Genomic DNA, 24,112 nt, shown 5'->3' on the forward strand with positions numbered 1-24,112 from the left:
AAGTTTGATATGTAACTATGTGTCATTGTTTTGCCTTGTGTAAAATTCGAGGATGAATTTTCTATAAAGGGGGAAGAATGTAACATCCCTAATTTTCAAATAATTATATATATATATATATATATATATATATATATATATATATATATTATTCTAACCCTGGTATTGTGGACTTCGCGTATGTACTTTCATTTCGTGGAAATTCAATCATCTCCCGGATTTGCAATTTCAGGCCGAGCAAATAAGATGCTGGAACTATTTCAGAACCAGGTCAAGATTATAGGCTACCCCACCATTTTCAGACGTTCTGGACGCTTTCCAGTTGTTAGATTTGACATAGGTAAACTCGAACTCTACATTACTCAATTTTTGCCTTGTACTGGGTTAGAATAAAATTTATAAAATATTTGTGGATGATAAGAAAATTACGATTCTTATTGCAATAGCCTTATAATATTGTTAAGAACCACATGGCAGGTTTATAGAATTTTTAAAGTTAGTTTGGATAGTTTTTGAAAAATATTAGTTTTAAAGTCTTATAATTGAGTTGTCTGATGTTGTGATTATTGCTTAGTTTTGAGGGCCCAGGAGGGGCCATATAATGATGATGAGAAATGGGTTGAGTTTAGAAGTGTTATTTGAACCATTTTGCAGGTTGGGTAGGTCATAGGTATAGGGGAGACTCTACCGGATTTTCAGCACAACTTAGGGTGTCTTTGATTTTTTTTAAAGTTGTATTGAGTCAAATATATTAGATAATTGCAATGAAATTGTCAAGTGAGCCGGGATAGCCTTCCTCCTCCACCCAGCCACCGCAGTGACCTCGGTTCAAGTTTGTGAGCAAAATATTAATTTTAATTGTAATTTTGATATTATTATATGTTCAAGCATGCCCATGCATTACTTATAAATATGTATCTATGTAGTTAAACACTAGGCACGTTTTATATTGCATTCATAATTGTTGAGGTGCCATGGATGTTGTTTGTGGTAATGTGGAGCAGTGTGTGTGCGTGGCGTGGGTGTGGTATGGTATTGGATATGGACAAGACGGGTAGACACGGCTTGAGAGACACTCGCTAGGACCCGGTCCTTCGGGGTAGACACGGCTTGAGAGACACTTGCTGGGACCCCGCATTTAGTTTATTAAGCGAAAGTCCGGCTTGGCAGAGGTTGGATTAAGAGGGCTGTATAGAGGATTAGCTCCCATATGTGTATTGCTTGACAGTGTTGGGTGTGTGAGTGCTCCAAATTGCCTTTTTACTATTATGATATGAAAATTATAACCATGTTACATTTCACTCCACATGGTGCATTAGCTTTAGATAGTTATAGAGATTATGATTAAAATTGGTATTTTATTCTCTGAGTTAAACGCTCACTCCTGTTCATCTATTTTTCCAGACTACAGGAGGATTATTTGTTGTGACTAACCTGCTCTTCTTCTTCGTAGGTCCATTAATAGTATTTAATGTATTTTGTACAATTGAGTTAAATTTTAGACTCCGCATAAATTAGAAGCATTTATTTTTATTTTGGGCCTGCATTATAAAAGTTATGTTGGATCTGTAAAATTATTAACTGTATGCATGATGGGATTGGATGAGGAAGCTAAGCTCCTATTTGAGTTATAACATTTTGATTATATGGAGGGTGAGCTGAGCTCCCCAATTTATTATATATTGTGTTTACAAGTCGAGTGAGTCAAAAACTCTCTGTTGAATGGTCCATTTTATGGTCGGACTCTGTCCGGTTGAATTCTTGAAATTGGGCCCAAATGGGTCTTACAGTTGGGTTGAGGAATAGTTAGGCTTACTACTGGCCTCGGGGGCTTTAGGCTAGCTCAGGTCCTAGTGCCGGTCCGACCCATAGGTTGGGTCGTGACACTCTTTCTAATTCCCAAAATCAGAAAGAGAGAGAATCAAAATGGGCTCAAATTGGGATATTGGCTTGTTCATTTTTGTGGAGGAAAATGAATGAGAATAGAAAGAGACAATAGGGAGATTCGAATATATATATATATATATATATATATATATATATATATATATATATATATATATATATATATATATATATATATGTGTGTGTGTGTGTGTGTGTGTGTGTGTGTGTGTGTGTGTGTGTAAATACCTGTTCCTTGCCTAACTGAACAGCGGCTTCATGTAGCTAGCCTCCTTGCCGGAGCTGCTTCCATAAAAGTCTCTGAAACCTAGACTTAGTTTCTTCAAAATCCACACTTAACAGCAAGCAGAGCCTTCCAAATCCACTTTTCGAGAATTGGGAATAATCAGTTTTAACCCTAATGAACAATAGATTAATTTTGCTTTCATAGAACCCTAAAGGAACACGTTAAGACTACAATATTAGGAGAAATTAGTTTTGAGCAGAAGTTACCAATTTGAAGAACTCATGACACAGAAAATCTCGCTAGAGGGAAAACAAATTCTAAAAGAAATAAAATAATTCATTAACAAGGGTAATATTGCCCTCGTCAAAGACTTTTAAAAATTGAAAAAATAAATTAAAAAATATCAATATATTACTTTTTAACAAGAGAATTTAATAATGGTAGTTAAAAATTAATACAATTACGACCACTTATAGTATTGGTCATTATTTATAAATTATTAACAAGGAAATTTTAATTTTATTGATAATTCTTAATCGTTAAAAGGTCATAATTCTTGTAGTGAATATATAGTTATATAATTATGTAAAAAAGCTTAAGATGTTTCTAATTTTAACATTTGGAGACTAAAAATTTTTGTCATCTCCTATACTTGTACCCTTAACTCACACTTCAGGAACGAAATATATAATTGTTTTCTATATTTGAGAATTTTTTTTAATTTTTAATTATGATAGAAAAGTTATCCCCAATTTTAAATAGTAATTCAATTAGGGATAAAATATATATTAGTCCCCTATAATATAAAAAAAATTATGATTTGAGGACCATAAAAAAAAAAATTTGATCCCCAAAAATTGTCCCTTATACTCACTTTTTTTGTAGTGTCTATTGTCCATTTGTCCATTCTTTGGGTACTATATACATATATATGCATGTTAAAGTTCAAAATAGAGATTCGTATAATTGCTGCTAAAAGCTAGAGTTGGGAAAGTAGTTCTTCCAAGACTTTTTCCCATGGCACTGACAAGTTCTAGTTCATTTCTTTGTTTTCATATGTTGATGTTAACCCTTTTCTCTCTTATCTCCGCCGAGACTACCCTGCAGGTCCCAGCCATATTCATATTTGGTGACTCAACCTTTGATGTTGGGACTAACAATTTCTTAAATGATAGCCAAGCGAAGGCGAACTTCCCATACAATGGGATTGATTTTCCTTATTCTGTGCCTACCGGCAGGTTCAGCAATGGCTACAACAGCGCAGATCAGATTGGTATGAATTATCTACTTGCAAGTTGTTGTTAGCTAGCATGCTTTTTAATTTCCACGAAAATTAAGCAAATTTTCTTATCCTCAATCTCGTAGTTTAACAATAATTACTTCGCCAACTCTCTGACCAAAGTTTGTTTGGACAGTGAGGCAGTTTGGATACAAGAGGAGTCCGCCACCTTTTTTCTTCCTTCTCAACCGTAGTTCCAGTTTCAAGAAGAGAATACTCCAAGGTGTTAACTTTGCATCAGGAGGATCTGGGATTCTTGAATCTACCGGGTCCGACGCATTTGTAAGCTATTTTTACAGCACTACTCTCTCAATCTGTAAACCAAAATATCATTCCTATTCCATTTTTTATGTGTTTCAACTGTTGCAGTTAGCTGTCACTTGTTATCAGTAAGATGACATCTTAGCTTTGGACATTGCACTTAAAATTTCAAACTACGTACACTCCTTCTGCAAAATTGTTGCAAATGTCATGTTTACCAAACATCCAAATTAGCCATTGGAAGCTCAAAAACCAAAAGCTAGTTCCCAATCCCCGAATCAAACAAAAACTTAAATGCATGGCGATGCGATGCTTGGAGTAGTCATTTTAATTTCCAGAGACGATGTGCTCGATACCCACAAAGGCTAATTACTTTGCCAGCTACGTCACAGAAACAACTAAGATCCAAAAGAGAAGATGATATGCTTTAACTTTTTCGGTTTTAATTGAAAGTTAAGAATCAAATTGATTTTAAGAATATGTAAAAAATTTTGTACCCTTATCTGCTTATTAGAAATAAATATATATGCACAAATGAATGTGCGATGCTTAAATTCGTCACTGTGCAGGGCTATGTTTGAAAGGTTTCCTAACTGCCACCTAGTTCACATAAATCAACAACGAATAAGTCGAAAGAAGTTGACATCTGTATAGAAGACGATTCTGATGAGAGTAATTTGGTTTATTATATGGAATGTGAAAGGAATTAAATAGTTTTTCCATGTAGAATAGCTCTTCTAAAATTTTGGTCAAATTTTAAATTGGAATATAACTACAATATTTCAATTTTTAGTTAAATTTTCAATTGTATTTTGTTTCTAAGCCTAAGAAGAAAAACTAACTTTAAGTGAATTCTATGCTATGTTTAAATATGTACAGAAAATGGTGATTCCATTGAGAGAACAGATCCAACAATTTTCCACAGTTCGTGACAACATCTCAGCGTTACTGGGTCCTGAGAACAATGCCATGTTGCTTTCTCAATCACTGTTTCTCATTAGTGTTGGAAGCAATGACATCTTCGATTATCAACGAAACACAAGTGCGAAAATGACTGTCCAAGAGTTCCTGGACATTCTTCAGGAAACGTATCAGAATCATCTCCAGGTTAGAAACAATAAAATATTGTTCTTTTCCCTGACAGCAGTTGGATAGGACTAGAGGAGCTAATCACCGAATCATAATTACCTGGACTAGGCATAAATTTTCTATGTTGACATGGCAGAAACTCTATGATTTGGGTGCTCGAAAATTTGGCATTGTGGGTATCCCAGCACTTGGATGCTGTCCATTTGAACGTTTCATCAGAAAAACTGGTGATTGCGTCAAGGAGTTGAATGATTTGGCTCAAGCATTCTTCAATGCCACAGAAACCATCTTAATAAAACTGAGCTCTCAATTTGTAGCGATGAAGTACTCGCTTGGAAATTCTTATACAATGACGCTGGACATCATCGATAACCCACTAGCTTTTGGTAAGAAACGGATTCATATATTAGTCTAGACACCAAAATTGATCATCTTATTCCATGGGGCTAATAGCCCCATGTTGGAGTTGCAACTGAATAATTTTTTTCATTAATCAGCCCACAAATAGGTATTATACATAAACAACCACCTCCCGTCTTTCAGGTTTCAAGGAGGTGAAACAAGCATGCTGTGGTAATGGAAACTTCAATGGAGGAGCTCCATGTAACGCAAGTGCAAATCTTTGTCCTGATCGCCAAGAGTACTTGTTCTGGGACTGGTTCCACCCAAGTGAGGCCGCTTCTAGATTGGCAGCTCTAACCCTCTTTGGTGGAGAAGTAAGATATGTGACACCCATGAATTTCAGTCGATTGGTGCAGACTACTTAACACGCCCACTCCTGAAACTAATAAATACCAGATGTGCTAACCATCTCCTTTGTGAGCAAAATAAGATATTGTTTATTTATCTTTTCACCTAAGTCAAAGGTCTATTGAATTTGTCTAGTGATTAGACTCCTTATTCTCTTCATTGTAACTGGCTTTCTAGTATCCCGGAGTCTTTGCGGACAATTTGTTCTCTTATGCCTCCTTGGCTAGCTAATTAATGCATTATCAATTAAAAAAAAAAACTGTTTATTGGACTTTGTTGAGGTATGCACCTATCACTATATATGCCAAGTCATTTGGTGCAAATCTCTATCTTGCATTTTTTTTTTTTTTTCATTCCAAGGTGTTATGATAAGAACAATTGTCAAATACTATTAATAGGCCAAGGTGTAAAAATGTATGCTTATTTTCACAAAAATTTTTTTAAAAAAATGATTTATCTATTCTACCCTTAGTTAACTCTATAGTAACAAGTAATACTAATTAATTGCAACTTCGTATATTTTAAAAACAAACAATTCTAAGGAAAGAGAAAAATAACAATTTTTCTAGGAAAAAATGAGGGATATAAAAGGAATAATGAAATTTAAAAAATGTGAGTCAATTTATGTTTTCTTAAATGATGTGAAAAAAAATATGAAAGTAACAGCTTTTTGAAATAAAGGGAGTATTTCGAAAATTTTCAAAAAAAGTGAGTATTTCGTAAGGACTTTCCAATGCCGGGTTTCTTTCTCAGAAAAATAAAGTCCAATGATTCAACTGAAGAGAAAAAAAAAAAAAAAAAAAACTAATTAGCTATTAGAAAATGGGAAAATTCAAACAAAATTGAAGAACTCCCAATAATTTTTTTGACATTAGAATATAATATCCTTGAGGCTACATTAAGGTTAATTTGTCGTACTCGCATAAAATTGGTTTTTGATGCATTGGAAAGAAATTCTCCTGAATGCTTTAAAAGAAGCAACAAATCAAAAGGCCAAACTGATTAATTTCTAAGTAGAAAAAGAATCCAGAGAAAGTTCAAATTCCTATAATATTCCTTATACCCAATTACGTGGTGAATACCTGAAGAACAATCCAGTAATTGCAAGACAAAAGGAAAGAAATCTTATATTACAAGGAATAATAAGGAAACCTTTGGCCTTATATCTTATCAAAGTGACCATTCAAATTCATAGTAATATTATGAATTTATTGAGGATTTTGTTGCTCTTGGTTAGGCTTGCAGAATTTTACTTTTGGTTTTGGCCCCATAATTGCACCTCTCTTTGGACAGTGCTAAACGTCACAAATGCTGTGACACAAATGACACTAATGCTCATAAAATGACATAACTATCTTTATTAAAATTTTGAATGGAAGAGATGTGAGGAGATAGAGTGAAATTTGAATTTTCATTCTCTCTCTTCTATCTAACAACTACTTGAGTAAATAGGATGAGAGTTCCCATATTTTTCTTGAGCTACCTTCTATAATTAATATTATATGAGTTCCAATTACCTTTTTGAAAAAGTTTAAAGGAGTATATTGTTGATTTATTAAACAAACCCTTATTTGTATCTATATTCATATTCTTTCTAAGAAACTCTTCATTGTAAAGCATTTTAGTTCCAGTCCTAGGCCTCCTGGCTTTTCTTCCTTGAGAGAAAAATTTTCTGGCACGTGATAAATTCGATCACACAATGACAAGGAAGCATATATCTGAGAAAAACAAAAGTAGTACAAAAGTCTATGTTGTATTCACTGGGATTAAACCTGGAATCTATCATTCATGGGATGAATGTGCACCATTGGTTATTGGTGTTAGTAAAAGTGTGTACAAATCTTACGAGACCATGTATGAGGCTGTAGAGGCCTACAATCACTTCTTGATTTCAAAAAATAATGGAGAGAGCAGTTGCAATGACATCCATTTCGCAATATCAACAAAAGAGTTTACCTCAACTGATAGAGCTATACAAGTCACACGTGAAGATGCTGTTTGAACATGCAGTAGATATTGGAGTGAAACCGACAAATTCTTCGTTGGCTTTGTTATTGGGATGTTGTTTGTAATGCATTTGTCCAAGCGTTAAATTGTTGAAATAATTTTGGTTTGATGATATTGAATTTAGCTACTTTTGAAGATTTTGTAAGCGTTCTTATTAAAAGTAAATCATGATTAAAGAACTTTATTTAGCACAAGAGTAGTTTTTTATTAAAGAATTTTGTTTTATTTTTCTTCACTTATTAAGATTAGCAGAAATAGATCTTACAACAATGGTTTTAGTGTTACTTTATATTAGCATGGAGGTGTAATTTAGTTAATTGATGTACATAAAGCAAATACTATGGACTTTATTAAGTTTTGGATATTAGGTTAAAAAAAAAATGCCATGAAATTTTTGTCCACCTGAATCCAGTTTGGAATGAGAGTCTAATGTTATTGATCCCAGAACATATTCCTCCTCTAAAATTGGTGAGTTGAGTTTGTCTAGTGGAATTAAAACAAAAATTATGAAAATGCCTACTGAACCTTCTCTATACATATGAACCACTTGGGATATGTATACATTAGATATATGTATATTATCTGTATTTTATATTGAAGAAATGAAAAGCAATTTTTAGTATTATGGAGTCATTTTTCTTTTTATTGGAAAAGAATGTTGCCTATTTTGAAAGACTTTTTTAGCTCAACTTTTCTGGGTTGGGTTGTTTGTTCACAATTGATCTATGATAAAGATACATTTTCCACTGATGACTTCATGGGTGAAGCTGAGATAGACATTCAACCTCTAGTTGCTGCTACCAAAGCCTATGAGACTTCCACAATCACTGAGCCAATGTAGTTTGGCAAGTGGATAGCTAGCAAGGATAACACTCTATTGAAAGATGGTGTTATCACCTTAGTAGATGGGATAGTAAAATAAGACATAAGCCTCAGGCTACAAAATGTCGAGAGGGGGGTGCTAGAGATCAAGTGGAATGCGTTCCTCTTACTCAATAGTTAATCCAGATACACAATTTCCATCAACTGGAAGATGCATAGTAGGAACAAATGTTTAGTCTGCTGCTATTTATATATAACATCCTATGTATTGTTATAGGGACTTAATTTTCACAAATGAGGAAAAGCAATCCTTCAGAATTTTAATATATTGCAGATATACAATAACTTGAATTTGAAAAAAAAATGCTAGTTTCCTTGCAGCAAAGGCTTAGTAACATGCTTAATTCATATACAATAGAAGTCCCAAGCCAATGAAAACAATACTGCAATAAAAAAAAAATCCAGCTTCCAAACTTGGTAAGGATAAAAATTATGGCAAAACATTAGACACACATAGAGGATAACATAGCATATTGTCTCATGAAACATAAACTTAGCATACTATATACACAAGACAACACCAAAAAGGACCCTAACCAAACTGTAGCTACTGCCCAGCCCTTGTAATTTCAGTTTGAAACTCAATCCTATTGTCATCAGCCACTGTCAAAGTGAATTCCACCTCATCATCCTTTCCCAATTGGTTTTCCTACACAAATGCACACCATCCTTTTTCAAACCTTGCTTTCTTGAAGACTCCCTCTTGACTAAACCAAGTCACATATTGAACTTGAAATTATTTATGCACACCAAGTACTTGTATGTGAACCAACCTCCCATTCAAACCAAGAAACGTCTTCGCAAATTCAATTGAAATATTCTAGTAAATAACACAAGATACATTTTATACATGTCCAAAATTATTTGAAAAATAATTTACATAATCAATAAAGTTTTCAACATAATTCATAAATAGCTAGTTTACCACTTTGTATTTCCAATCAAAGGTGTTCATCATATACACAAAGTTTGGCTAAGTTAGAAGGGGTTCTACATCAGGATCAGTGTTGTGCTCTATAAAAAATATGGAATTTAATAATAATAAACAAAAAAACAAAGCAAGTTCTTATTATTTTATTGGTTGCATGAAAGAAATTAAAAAAAAAAAACTTGTAATGCGAAAGTCAGCACATTCACCTATTACATTATCATTATCTGAAGATATTTGAATTACTTCCGGTAATGGTGGAAATCCATAATCAATCTCAACTCCTTTTGTATCAAACATTAACATATCAACCTCCTGTGTACTGATGACAGAAAATATGATACAAAACTTTTGTTTCAACTTGTAGTATTTGATAAGTTCATCAACACCATCTGTAAAATATAAATTCCCATATTTCTCATCCACTACAACTGCAACCTGCCATGAGTGACCTTCCAAACCTTTAACAAAAAGTGTTACGGTGTCAAAATTTAAATCGTCTAGCAGATGAGTAACATGATTCGGAATCCTCTATATATGTCAAAAAAGGACGTGAGATCACTTACCCTTTACGCTCTCCAGGTATGTGTTTTTGGAATTTTTAATAATTTCTATATTTTCATGCATTAATTTTAATTATTGTTTTAATGCAAACTGAATAGGAATCAACTCACCTCTGTGTACTTGGACATTCACATTTGTTTGCAAGAATTATGACTGGAAATATAAAGTGGTAATTATTTACAAACTCTATATTAAATGAAATTATTGTATGATTTAAATTATTTATTATAATTTTTCTCAAATTTATTTATTTCTTGTGGATTTTATAGTACATTCCAGTTCAGGAAGCACTGAGTCATCTTGGCACAAGAAATTGCACAATCACCCTTAAGCGTGCTGAAAGATCAATTCCATTACGAGTAGGGTACGTTTGTAGGCAAGTTTCAATAAGAGCAATTGGATATAATAAGTGGATGACTAGGTTTGAAAGTAGATGGATGTCATTTGTTTAATGATATGAACTGAAGAAAGGTGATGTGTGCACCTTTAGTAGATCTGCAGCAGAGCCTACTTCGTTTTTTGTGTCTGTAAAGCATTTTGGTCAAGAAATTTAAACATATTTTATGCTTTTGAAATATGATTGTAGCCCAAATTACTGTTGGTTGTTTAAACATTGACAGTTTGAGTTTTTTTTTTTTAATTTCTTATTGTTAATTGACTAATATATTTCTGCTATTTATATCATAATTGGATTTGTAAAACTTAGAATCCAAATTTCATTTATGCATTTATAAAGTTTGTATACAGGGTAGGGAAAACTACAAGAAAACTGAAATAAGAAGTAGGATTGAATAAATATAATGAACATGCCTAACGAGATAAGACAATTCTAAAAGTAGCCATTCCTTATTATGAAACTAGGTAGCTAAAAAATGAAACTAGCTAAGTAGAATTAAATATGCTCAAACTTATTGAGTGATAAGAATTTTCCTCATGTAGTAAAGCATCAACAGGTGACAAATGCTTAAATTAGTCATGAACAGTATGTATAGTTGTTCAACCTAAGTAAAAATAGGATGAAAATTGATCAGCTAATTTCAGAAACTACCTACACTATTATAGTGCTTAAAGTTAGAGTATGGTGTGTCAAATTTACACTAGATTTTACTAACGTGTATCATAACATGAAACCATAATTTTATAAACATGTAACTAAAAGTATCAAAATTAACAAAACACGATATTCCCCTTCATAATCATCATAAACTTTATATAACAACTGAATAATTGTTCTGATGCTCTCTTCTTTTTTTTTTTTAATTGCAACATTAAAATAACTTAAAGACTAATACAATTTTCAGCAGCTTGGCTAGAAAAAACACAAAAACTATCATCGACATTCAATGTAAGATTTCTTACATCAACATTTGATGCCTGCAAAGGTGAAATGAAGGAAAAAAATTGTTATTGATATGCCTTTAAACTGTTAAAAAAATCTCTAAGTAAAATAAACATAAGAGTGGATGACACATACTTGGTATTGAGATTCTTGAGTTAAAGCATTATTTGAAGCTTGTCCACGACCTCTGCCACACCCTTTACCTCAACTACGACCACGAGAACCCCTATTAGGCCTTCTTTCAAATGCAGACCTAGAACGACTACCCCATGGACGTCCTCGACTAGATGCAACAATTCGATTTCGGACAATCATTGTTTGAGTTTGTAAATCTCCATCACCATCATCCAGAGCATCACCATTTACATTGTCATTAGCATTATTGGATCGACCATCCCAATTTTGAAATTCTAACTTCAAATCCAATAGACATGTCTTCATATGTTCAAGTCTTGTGTAACACCCTATATGCATAGCTTGGTATATTTTACTGTTCCAGTGACCGATGTCGGTCCGGATAATTAAGGAGATTAGAATCACATTTAAGACACCTAGATAAGCCTTGAATACAAATAATTATTAATTGCCAGATAGTTAAGTATAAATAAGAAAAACAGAACACAAAAGGTTAAATGAGCCGGGAGTCACAGCGATGGGTGATCTTCCCAGGAAGTGATTGCGAGGTCAGTCTTAACCTAAATTTTGAACCGGAAAATGTGACGCCGCGGTCCTAACGACTATTGCAAACATAGTGAAAAAGAGAAAATCATAGAAAAAAATCGGAGACCTAGAGCTTACTCCTGACCTAACTGTCCAATAAAATCAGAGAAACGAAAATTTCAGAGTTGAGAATTAAATTAAAGAACTATTAAAAAAAAAGGAAAAGTAAGGAAAAATCACTTTATTACATCACCTTACCTCATGTATATGACATCATAAATCAATTTAAATTTCATACAATTTTTTACTAAGTCAAATTGACTTAATAAAATACAAATACATAAGAATTAAAAGCAAATCACTCATCTTCTCTCCCATACAATTTCGGCAGCCCCATCTCCCATAGCCCTCCATGTGCAAACCTCCATGAAAGCTTGCACTAAGCTTCAAATCCCCCATTAAACCCTAATTTCTCTCATAATTAGTTCATAAGACCTTGTTTTCTTCCCTTGAGAAGATGATTTAGCAAGAAAGAAAGAAGAAAAGAGGAGAAAAATTGAAGATTGAACTTCAAAGTTTGAGGTTAGTGTTTAACTTACAATTTTTAGTTTAAATTATTTGTTTATGATTATATATACTTAGGAATTAGAGAAAATAAAAACAAAAATAATTGTTGGGGGACCAAAGGGAAATTCGGCCAGCCTTAGGTGGAGGTTGAATTGAATGATTTTGATGGAACTAAGAGGTAATAGGTGGAATTAAGCATAAGAAAGTCAATAATTTGACTTGAATAGTGTCGTAAATAGTAACCCCGAAGTGCAAAATTCAAAGAATGTTAAATTAAGTATATTAGAGCTAGACATAAGTAATTGTAAATTTATAATTGAATTTATTATACGTTATGATACTGAAACACAGTAAAATTGTGTGTTTCAATTAAAAAGAATACCGGGAAAGAACCCGAGATATCTAGTCAAGGCCTAGAGGTGACTCGCACGAGATTTGTGCACAATATAAAATTTTTCTGTAAATTCTCTTTGACAATTTATTTTGATAAATAAATTATGATTTATCTTTATTACAAATTTGTGACTAAAATGAATATTATGTTTTTGACCTAAATTATTGGAAATTCAATTGTATGTATTTGAATTGTCAATAAATGTTTAGTAAAATGTTAAGATAGTTTTGAAACCACAGTGTCATGATCATATATCTGAATACCTCATTAGTATGCCTAATGGGAGGAATTAGTTTTGAATTTTGATTTCCTCTCTGGCTGAAGTATTGTGGTGTGTGCCAGTAGAGAAAGAAATTGAGTGGGTACCCATAGATTGAGCTAGCTAGCCTTGAGATTCCTCATAAGCCTCTGGCTATTGAGATGAACTTTATACTGATGGCATGATATAACTATGTATTTTTATGAAATTGTTTTGTGACTTCTGAAATGAGAATGTTTGACTAAACGTATAAATTGTTTTTTGTATCTGCTTTTCCTTTTCAGTACCATAATTGAATAAATGTGATTTGATTTACAAATAAAATTGTATTTCTGTTATGTTGTGTACCACTGAGTCATTGTAATAGCTTTTCATTGCTGTCGCAAATAGAGAGACTAATAGAGCAACGGAGTGAGCTGCTGAGAATTTCAGAGCTACTTCTAGACCTTTTCTCGGGTATAATCTTATACCCTAATTGTATATGTTTATTTTGATATAATTAACTGTATGTATATTTGTAAATTGATAATGAGCAGTTGTAAAGATTTTGTAATAATATTATTTTGGATTTTTTGATGTAAATTTTGGACTAATAAATGTAAATTAATTTTTCTTTAATGCAAAATGTATGAAACTAATTATCTTTATTTTCAAAAATATTTTAATTGAAATTCTTGAGTTGTGAAATTTTAATTTGAATTATGGGAGTTGAGCTAATTTGTGTTGATTTGAGTTGAAATGGTGGTTGTGATTTGATGATGTATTACATTGAAAATGTTTTCTACAGGTAAAATTTTTCGATTTTCTCAAATATAGCAGGCACTCTATTGAAATTTTTTCAAAATTTGCGAAAAAATAAAAATGGACAAAAATTTTAACTAGTATTTAAACTTCAAGTAAATGTTTTTAATACCTGCTATAAAAGCTCACCACTTTCAAAAAGTAAGAAAATTATTTTAAAATCCCTTGTAGTATATTTAATGGGTTATCGGTAGACGGAGTCGGTAATTCATTAGGTATACTATGGGATCATATTATGTCTTACAGAGGAGTAAGGTATGACATCTTAAAACACTTTCCATAGCCATATCTGCAGCTTCATTAAAACTCTTGTCAATTTCCTTGAATTTTTTGCATTCCTCTGTCATATGAGGGTACCCTGCATCACAAAACATCTTGTTGTGCCTACGGTAAACATCTTTCCTCCATCTCCTTAACACGTATTTTCATGAATTTGCCTTATATCTTTAAGGGTAATTACCTTCAATATATGAGCGCATAATATGCCATTTGATTCAAATTTTCTGCAATTGCATTTGAACACAGAGCCTTCTTTATTGTAAAGAACAGTATAAACATGTTGCTTCACATACCAGTCATTCATCAAACTTCTTTCCAAAATTTTATGTTGTTCAAACCCTAGCTCGATTAATTCTTCATCACCTTCATTAACGTCTTCACCTGGAGCAGGTTGATGCACATTGCAATACTAAATTCGTTTGATCTCATTCTCAACCTATTTATGCATGCCAGTAGTGTAGGCCTCTTGAAATTGTTGCTCCCATTGAAAATTTGAAATGCAATTTACAATTGTGTTTTTGGATCTGAAATCTGCAAAGAACTCTTTTTCAACCTTATCTCTTAATGCAATCTCGTATTGCTCAATAAATTGCTTCAAAGTGCTCATGGAGTTAACATACCCATCAAAATAAGCATGCATACCCTCACTTCTTTGACTTGATAGCATTCTAGCCTAGAAGATATGGTTGACATAAACTGGAAACCAGAATTGTCTTTCATTGTAAAGCTTCAATAACCATTCGTTACCTTCCAAATTGTACTTCACAACAAATTCATGGCAATTTCTCTCGAACATTGTAGGACTTAGGCTGTCATATATGAGTGCAATAAACTCCTTACTTGCCTTGTCATACTCTTGAACACGTCTCAGCTTCTCAGGAACCTTACAAAGAATGTGCCATATACAAAACCTGTGGGTTGTATTAGGCATAACTTCCCTTATTGTGCTTTTCATGCTCTCACATTGATCTGTCAAGATTGCATTTGGAGCACCACCACACATTGCTGCAAGCCATGTACTGAAAACCCATCTAAAAGTCTTAGCATCCTTATGAGAAATAAGTGCACTACCCAATAGAATTGATTGGTCGTGATGATTAACTCCAATAATGCTTGCAAATGGCATTCTGTAACGATTAATTAGGCATGTTGTATCAACACTTATAACATCACAAAACTCTTCATAAGCCGCAATACTTCGAGAATGCACCCAAAACACATTAGTAAGCCTCTGGTCCTCATCTATATCAATCAAGTGAAAAAAATTTGTATTTTGTTGTTGCATTCTTAAAAACATCCTGTTTATGCAACCAGCATCTCCATTGCCAAGCTTCCTCCTTCTTGATATGTTAATAAAATTGCGATAATCCCTTGGGAGGCAACTTAACTTCTCAGAACCACCAGCTTGCACTTCTAGGAGTCTAACACTTTTGCTTGGCCTTATTCCAGCAATGTCATGTGCTTCAAGCCTTCTTTTTATAGCTGAAGGTATACTGCTATGCGCTCTCATGAACCTGGACATATTAGGGTCCAACTCATGATTATGTTGGGTTTGTAATTTTGTCACTTGCCAAAAACCATTACTTTTTAAAATTGCGCTTAGGCATGCAGGGCAATTTATTCTCTTTGATATTGATTTTGCATAAGATTTTCTTCCTCTATCACAACTAATTGTTTGATATTTATGCACATTGCCATTGCCTTTTGAAGCAGGCTTCTTAGCCACACTAAAACCTTTCTCCCTAGCATAAGAAAGGTATGCATCGAATAGAATGTCAATACTGGCATAATACATGCCAACACTTGGAGGTTGATCACGGCCTGCTAGCTCAATTTGTTGATTCTCATCATGAATCACAGAAATCTTATTGCTATTACCATCACTAGCTTCACCTACTTGAGATTCCCCTCATGTTTCATTTTCTTCGGATTCTTGTCTAACTGTACTACTATTGCTTCGGCCCATTTGATCTTCATGTCTACTATTATTGGTATGGTTGGAGTGATCAACAAATCTGCTATTGTTATTATGGATGATTAATTCTTCCATTTGTGAAAGATGGAGAAAACTTGTAGAAGGAGAGAAGAGTATTTGAAAAGATGTGTTTTCTTCAATGTGTATAGAGATAATAAGTGTGAGAAGAAGTTTTATTTTATTTGAAAAGATGATTCGAAGCTCATCGATTTTCAAAATTTATTCAGCTTGAACTCGGTTCAATGAAAGTTCGAGGAGCTCGAGATTGGCTTGAAGCTCGAGCTATATATATATTTAAAAAAATTAAAAGTATATATATATATATTTAAAAAAAATTAAAAGTACAATAGGATCAATAAGGATTGACGAAAATGCATATATGAATATTGGGAGGCTCGAGCTTGTATTGCTCGCAAGCAAGCTCGACCCTTTTACACCATTAGAAAAATTCACGGTTATGCTTCAACCCTGATATGATTATGTTTTTCCTTTATAAAATATGCTTGAATTATGATATAATTATTTTTTTTGCTTCATAAAAATTCCATGCCGATAATTTAATTATATTTTTCAATTATATTTTTTCAATTTAATTTTTTGATGACATTTTAACTCTTCATAAAAATTGTATTATGTAAGTACCACCTAATACAATTCATATATGGAGGATATGTCAGCACGTCACATTTTCATCCAACATGTCAATGGTTAAATCCTTGCCAAATAGCTGACCACCTCAAGGTTTACAAATCAGCTTTAAGTTGTGTTAATTGCGCATGGCATTGGTAATACGTGAAACGGTTAAGGAGTTAAATGTGGCACAAGAAACCAAAAGTCACCATAATTGAATTCAAACACAAATCAATGCGTTTCAACCTATTAAAATGTATCACAGTTTTGACCCTACCATTAATGAGTGTTTAAGTTTCCCATTACTTCATTAACTCCACTATTTGTAAAGAAAAACTGAGTTGATTAACATTGCATACCTGTAAGCATTCTCCTTTTTTTCTCTATAAAACATTTCAAAAAGAATCCTCATGGCTGACTCTTTTTGGGTGATGCTGCATGATGATGATTTTAAATACGGTACAATTGTAAGTTGAAAGACTATATCAGCTTTATGTATTTCCTATACCGTTTTTCAATATTTCACAACATCATTATAATCAATTGATTTTTTTTTATTCTTTTGTTTCCCAAGTTAATTCCTTCAAAACACATGAGGGATTACACCACCACACGTGAATCAACTTTCTGTTTATGCATGCCCACGAATGAAACTTGGGACGTTAATGTCATTACTGGACTAGGTAACAGCTTGATGAGAAAGGGACTACAACAGTTCTTAAAATTTTATGGTGTGAAGGCTGGATATACTTGCTAGTTCATGAGTTTCATTCTTGGAGAGTTCAATGTAAGAATTTTCGATACCATGGGTACTGAAATCCAATATCCATTAAAGAATGTTGTAGTTACACCAAGTAATAAATCATACTCTTTAATGATAATTTTTTATATGTTTACTGATTATATTATTGATTTCTTTATTTTATTTTTTTTGGTAAAAAACAGTGTCCCGACAACTTGAAGAATTACCTTGGTCATTCACGGTTGTTCTAAACAGGACGAACTGGATGTACAAAGTGGTAGATGAATTCTATTTTTTGTTATCAAGATGGCAAAGTTGTTTCTTCCTAATCATGATTGAACTAGACTAATAATTTTTTTTTATTTTTTTAATGAAGGACATACCTACATGCGCTACTTTGTATAAGATTGGTAATGTTAGCAGGATGATTGTTATTCAAATCCACCCTCAATCTATGCAATTTCCAGTTGGATATGTGTGCCGAAGACACATTCATGGAACACCTAAGTTGAATGTTCGTTACTCAACAGGGATTAACAGTGGCTGGATTCGATTTGTTCAGTTCTATAGAGTTGAAAAAGGAGATAAATGCACATTCACACAACGTACTTCCACAAATTTCTTTGTATCTATGAGAAATGGGTCACAAATAGTTGGATATGATGTCTAAAACCATTATATGAATGTATGGAACATTTTTATGTGGTTATCTTTATTTTCGGGTCTTGAGCTTGATGGCTACAATTCCTTTGCTAAGATTAAATGAGTGGATGAGACTAGCCAACAAAATTTTACTACCAAGTTTAAGTAAATTTTAAAGTGGTTGTGTTAAAGAATAAGCTATTTATTTGCAACTTATCAACTAGCTTTGTGAACAATCAGTGGTCATGCAATGCATAATGCTAGTCTTTTGAAATATTCATGCAATATTAAATGCAAGTACCTTATTTTTTCTTTGTGCATATAAAATGATATTCTAAATGATGCATTGCAAACCAACATTGGAGGTCTAATACACTCATCTAATGAAAAGAAGCCCTTGTAGTTTACATTTCATTATGCTTGTTTTATGCAACATGTAAATTTCGTATTCAATAGCACAATATGATGAAATCAACTTTGAAGCATAACTACAATTAACCATTTTAACATTTGATTATTTATTAATACCTCATAAATGAATTGTGTCATTAGGGTGTGAGTAGTGCGGCCAGCAAAAATATGAGGTCTATTTCCAACACCAATGCATGATACAGAAGAATCCTTGGGGTACCATAAAGAACTTCCGGATAATGGATGTAACCTAAGCATATCTCTGGTATTGTCAAAACCAATATAGGCTTTGGAGTTGATAGTCTGAAAATATCTTTTTAAAGCTCCAGTAATAGATTCCCTTATTTTAGAAGCTCTTGCAGATCTTCTTTAGGAGTTTCTTGACTAAACATATACTGTCGACTTTTTTCTCTCACTCTTGTATGGTAGGTAATAAAATTTCTCAAGTCCAAATTTCTACCACTTGTTTATTCTAATCACTTTTATGAATTTTATGATAATTTTTTGAAGATTCATCAACTAAAAAAAAAAAAGAAAAAAGCTATTGTGAACAAGCATAAGGAACAACTGATAAAAATTCACATTCTTTTAGGGAAAAAGTTAACATTAAAATCTAATTAACTTATCTGTTCATACAGTTCCACTGTAAAAATGAGAACAAATTCCTCCACTTGAGAGCAATAAACAAAACCTTTCTCATGTAAAATAAAAAACCAAAATCTATAACTTACCCTTTAAGATCAATATGTATGTCCAAGTTACGTTCACTAGTGATGACATTGGAACCACCCCTTGCAAAAAATATCTTCAATTACGCCTTGGCATCCTAAATGTACTTGCATTGCTTCTATAGGTTTGTCTACCTTGTTGTCCAGACTTAATGTGTAAAGATCATATTAAAACAAAGAAAATATACATAACATAATATTAGTTGTGAAACATGTTAAAAAAATTACAAAAAAAATTAAGCATAATCAAATATAAATGTACCTGATCAAGATTGCTATCCTTGCTATTGTTTGATCCTCGTCCTCTACCCCTTTCTCTTCCGTGGCCTCCATTGCCTCTGCTTCCACTAGGAGTACTTTTCTTTTTCTTTTCTCCACTTGACTTGTACCTATTTTCCCGTGGCCTTCCACGGCTAGTAATAATCTTTGGATCTCTAATGGTCAAATCCCCCTGACTAACACCATCATTCTCTTCCAAATTCCCTTATTTAGTATGCTGTGTGTTCCAATTGTGTTCCCCACCCTGCCAATTCATCAAAGCTTGCTTTAACTCATTTAATCGTTGCTTTATAATCTCCATCATCTCATTGTTAGACAAACCCAAATCAGATACTTCACCAAACGACCTCTCTAGCTCTTTGTATTTCTTATAATCATCTGGCATTTGTGGATATGGTCCATCAAAAAAAATCTTACTATATGGGCGAACAACATCCTTTCTCCACCTTTTAATCAAGTATCGTTCATTGATAAACTATACATTTTTCACAGCCATTAAGGTGAAGGTGTGGCAGCATTGTATTCCTTTTGATTCCCACTTTCTACAAGAGTAGTTAAAATACTAGCCATTTTCCCGATAAAGTACCTCATAAACAAATTCTTTCACATACCAATCATTTAATATTGACCTCTCCATGACTTTGACTTTCTCAACACCTGGATGAATATCATATTGCTCAGCTTCCACAGGTTTAGGATGAATAATGAAACAGTACAACATGCGCTTTATCTCAGCTTGAACTTGTTTGAACATAGAATTTGTGAATGCTACTTGGTACTGCCTCTCCCATTTGAAATTAGTTTGGCATTTTATGACATTGTATTTTGATAGGTGGTCAGCATGGAACTCCTTAACTGTCTTGTCCCGAATTGCTATCTCATATTGCTCAACAAATTGCTTTAACGTGCTCCTTGAGTTGACATAACCATCAAAATAAGCGTGCATTCCCTCACTTCTTTGTGTTGATACCATTCTAGCCCAAAATCTATGATTCAAGTAAACGAGAACCCAATTCTCTCTCTCAGAATAAAGCTTTATTAGCCATTCATTTCTTTCCATGCCTTGCTTCGTTAGAAAATTATTCCAATTACTCTTAAACATCTCAATACTTAAGCTGTCATAAATCACTGCTTTAAACTCATGGGATATGCTTTCATAATCATTTGCACTCCTAAACTTCTCAGGCACTTTGCGTAAAATATGCTATAAGCAAAACCTGTGTCTTGTATGTGGCATTACTTCCCTGATAACTTTCCTTATACCTTCACATTGATCTGTTATGATGGCATCAGGATGAACACCCCCCCCCCCCTTTGCTTCAATCCATGTATTGAACAACCATTTAAAAGTGTCTGCATCCTCATGTGATATCAATGCACATCCAAGAAGAATTGACTGACCATGGTGATTTACTCCCACGATTGTAGCAAAAGGCATTCTGTACCGGTTAACAAGGTATGTTGTGTCAAAACTCATAACATCATGAAATTCTTAATAAGCAGCTCTACTACAAGGATGAACCCATAAAACATTACATAGCCTATTGTCATTATCAAGCTGCATTAAATAGAAAAAATTGTGATCTTTTTATTGCATGGTCATAAATAACTTGCTAGTTGCCCCTGCATCACCATCACCTAACTGCAGCCTCCTCTTATTTTCAATGAAATTCCTACAATCTTTTGCTAAGCAACTCAGATTCTCTAGCCCACCCACTTCCACTTCGAGCATTCTAATGCTCTTGGAAGGCCTTATGCCACATATGTCATTAGCCTCTAAAACTCTCTTCATGTTAAGAGTTAGTTTCCTATGACCACGCATAAACCTGCACATTGAAGGTTCTAGATCATGATTGTGTCTTGATATAGTTTTAGTGACCTCCCACATTACGTTGTCTCGTACAACAGCATTTATCCTTGTAGGACATTCAATCATTTTTTATGACTTATTAGCATTTGATTTTCTTCCCCTATCACAATTGATACAATAACATTTCTGGCCCTTCGAACATGATTTTTTTACAATACTAAAACCTTGTAATCTCGCATGCTCTTGATAAAACTCAAACATGTTGTCCACACTTGGAAACCACATACCTGGTCGTGGACCCTCATCTACAGAATTACATTGAACATCCTTGACAAAATTCCCTTCTTACATACCTTCATTCATGGTAGTTTCACTCATGTCGATACCTTTAACATCTTCATCATCTCCTTGATAAAAAATATGAAGACCGTCGTCCATAGAGCTCACTTCCTCGATATCTGCATTCATGGAGTTTTCATTCCTGACAGTATCTTCATCAACTGTGTCATCTTCTTCATTGAAAATACTGTCATCTTCACTACATCTGAATATATCAGCAACTACCCTCTTACGTATTATTTCATTTGTCACTTCCATCTTCAAAGAGTTATATGAATCAACAGATTCAAAATAAGATTATTATTCTTTTAGTAGTTCCATTTGAGATTATTTCATTCTGATATGTTGCTTTCATTGTAATATTAATTAAACTTCTTTCATTTAATACAAAATGGTAGCTAGCTTCATTAATTATTCTTTTGGAACTATCACAAGCAATATTTATGAGTTAGTTGGTAGATTATTTTACTTTAATGAGTAATAATGGCACCAAGTTTGGTTCACCATTTTTCCTCCCAATATTCCCTCCATTCATATGAAGGGTAAGTTAGACAATTTACATCCATTTGTGCCATTTGTGACATTTCTTTTGTGTCAAAAAGCATTTCCCATATATATATATATATATATATATATATATATATTCTATCACATATCAATGAGAGAGAAATTCCACAAAAACCAATGCAATGGTTGTTGTGCGTTGGCTAATTTTAACCACATAGAAAACAAATACCAACAAAAATAAGACCCGCAAAGGAGGAAAAGAAAAAAAAATGTACATATGAATACGTCATTTAATTACACTGACAACCACCCTTGTAATTAAACCATACGTTTTAAACAGCGCAAGAATTTTCCAAAAACTATCTAATTAAACCTCCATGCAAGCTTTGAAAAAAAAAAAAAACACTCCATGCAAGGTCCCTTTTTGCCTGCAGGAGCTTTATTATTTTTTATTTCTCTTCGATTATAAGCCACAATCTCAACAAACACAAGCTATTTGTCTAACTTTGGAATTGGCATTCAATTATGATATTTTGGCAGGCCAATATATATATAGGTTATTAACTTAATTAGCGGTAACTTGAAATTGGAACAATTAGTGATCAGCCCTAGAAAATGCCAAACAAGTAGGTTTTTTTTTTTTAGGTTGTAACTTTGGTGGGTGTGCATTCAAATTTATGTAGAAATTAATGCAAGAAGAAATAGCTAATAATTGTGGGCAGTAGTTTTTCATAATGATGAAGACCATCTCCATTCTCCTACTCCAACTGATCTAGCCTAGGTTTTTCAGAGATTCTGTTCTTTACGAAAAGCCATAAATATATAGTCCCTATAGCTATTACACACAAAAATAAAAATAAAAGAATTAGAAAAAAGATTATGATTGAGGGATCAAGTAGATTCATATTTAATGTGGATTAAAAGGTTTTCAGCAATATAAATTGTCTTATTTACCCTTAATACTTTTGAAGGTAAAGTTTCTCTCCATCTTCTACTCTTCCCTCCTTCAATAATTTTCTTCAATCACATTCTCTTTTTTTTAGCAAACAATGATAAATTATTTTTTGATTTTCAAGAAAAAAAATTTATTTTTTTTGTTGAAACTATCAAATAGTGCATATAATGGTAGATAAAAATGGTGATCTTTTACTATATATTATAAATTAAGGCCAATATGAAGTATAATTTATGAGTTATCATATTAATTAATTATTTTGTTAATTTATATTACATAAATATAATCATAGATTATATTAAATGGAGTTAATTATACATTGATTAATTTATAATTAGCTATGTGACATGTAACATAGATCATATGTGAAGGTCCATATAGTTAATTATACATTAATCAATTTAATAATTAACTATGTGTCATGTAAAGTAGATAAGAGGTGAATGCTTATATATTTAATTTTACATTAATCAATTTTATAATTTACTATATGACATGTCACATAAATCACAGGTTGAGGCTCATATAGTTAATTTTACATTGATAAATTTAATAACTAACTATGTGGTATAGATCATAGGTTAGTGCTTATATAGTTAATTTTATATTAATCAATTTAATAACTGACTATGTGGCATATCACATTGATAAGAGGTGAAGACTCATATAATTAATTATATGTTGATCAATTTAATAACTGACTATATAGCATATCACATAGATTAGAAGTGAAGGCTCATATAGTTAATTATACATTGATTAATTTAATAATTAACTTGTGGCATGTAACATAAATTAGAGATGAAGGCTTATATAGTTAACTTTAAATTAATCAATTTAATAATTAACTCTGTGACATGTAACATAGATCAGAGGTGAAAACTTATCTAATTAATTTTATATT

General features: G+C 32.7%; 2 protein-coding genes across 2 annotated transcripts; one reads left to right on the forward strand and one right to left on the reverse strand.

The window, feature by feature from the left end:
• The first annotated feature begins 3,148 nt into the window (after positions 1-3,148).
• LOC110672551 (GDSL esterase/lipase At5g55050-like) lies at positions 3,149-5,527 on the forward strand. The gene is made up of 5 exons (XM_021835350.2): positions 3,149-3,404; positions 3,547-3,692; positions 4,551-4,778; positions 4,897-5,146; positions 5,304-5,527. Exons 1-5 carry the CDS (start codon positions 3,149-3,151, stop codon positions 5,525-5,527), a joined length of 1,104 nt encoding a protein of 367 aa, XP_021691042.2.
• A 5,907-nt stretch (positions 5,528-11,434) lies between these two features.
• On the reverse strand, positions 11,435-22,004 carry LOC131174677 (protein FAR-RED IMPAIRED RESPONSE 1-like). Its single transcript, XM_058138436.1, has 10 exons — positions 21,761-22,004; positions 21,667-21,712; positions 21,208-21,423; positions 20,861-21,036; positions 20,184-20,785; positions 19,864-20,072; positions 19,581-19,773; positions 14,938-16,033; positions 14,372-14,571; positions 11,435-11,644 (listed from the first exon to the last, which is right to left on the reverse strand). Exons 1-10 carry the CDS (start codon positions 22,002-22,004, stop codon positions 11,435-11,437), a joined length of 3,192 nt encoding a protein of 1,063 aa, XP_057994419.1.
• Positions 22,005-24,112: the final 2,108 nt, after the last annotated feature.

The sequence above is a fragment of the Hevea brasiliensis genome, chromosome 16 (genome assembly GCF_030052815.1).
Source record: "Hevea brasiliensis isolate MT/VB/25A 57/8 chromosome 16, ASM3005281v1, whole genome shotgun sequence".
Lineage (NCBI taxonomy): Eukaryota > Viridiplantae > Streptophyta > Magnoliopsida > Malpighiales > Euphorbiaceae > Hevea > Hevea brasiliensis.

Coding starts and splice junctions, on each gene's coding strand:
- LOC110672551 (XM_021835350.2), top strand. CDS start 3,149: ATGGCACTGACAAGTTCTAGTTCATTTCTTTGTTTTCATATGTTGATG. Junction 3,405..3,546: donor CAACAGCGCAGATCAGATTG/GTATGAATTATC, acceptor TTGTTTGGACAG/TGAGGCAGTTTGGATACAAG. Junction 4,779..4,896: donor CGTATCAGAATCATCTCCAG/GTTAGAAACAAT, acceptor TTGACATGGCAG/AAACTCTATGATTTGGGTGC.
- LOC131174677 (XM_058138436.1), bottom strand. CDS start 22,004: ATGGAAGTGACAAATGAAATAATACGTAAGAGGGTAGTTGCTGATATA. Junction 20,786..20,860: donor CATAACAGATCAATGTGAAG/GTATAAGGAAAG, acceptor TTTTACGCAAAG/TGCCTGAGAAGTTTAGGAGT. Junction 14,572..14,937: donor TGTGAAGTACAATTTGGAAG/GTAACGAATGGT, acceptor AACCTGCTCCAG/GTGAAGACGTTAATGAAGGT.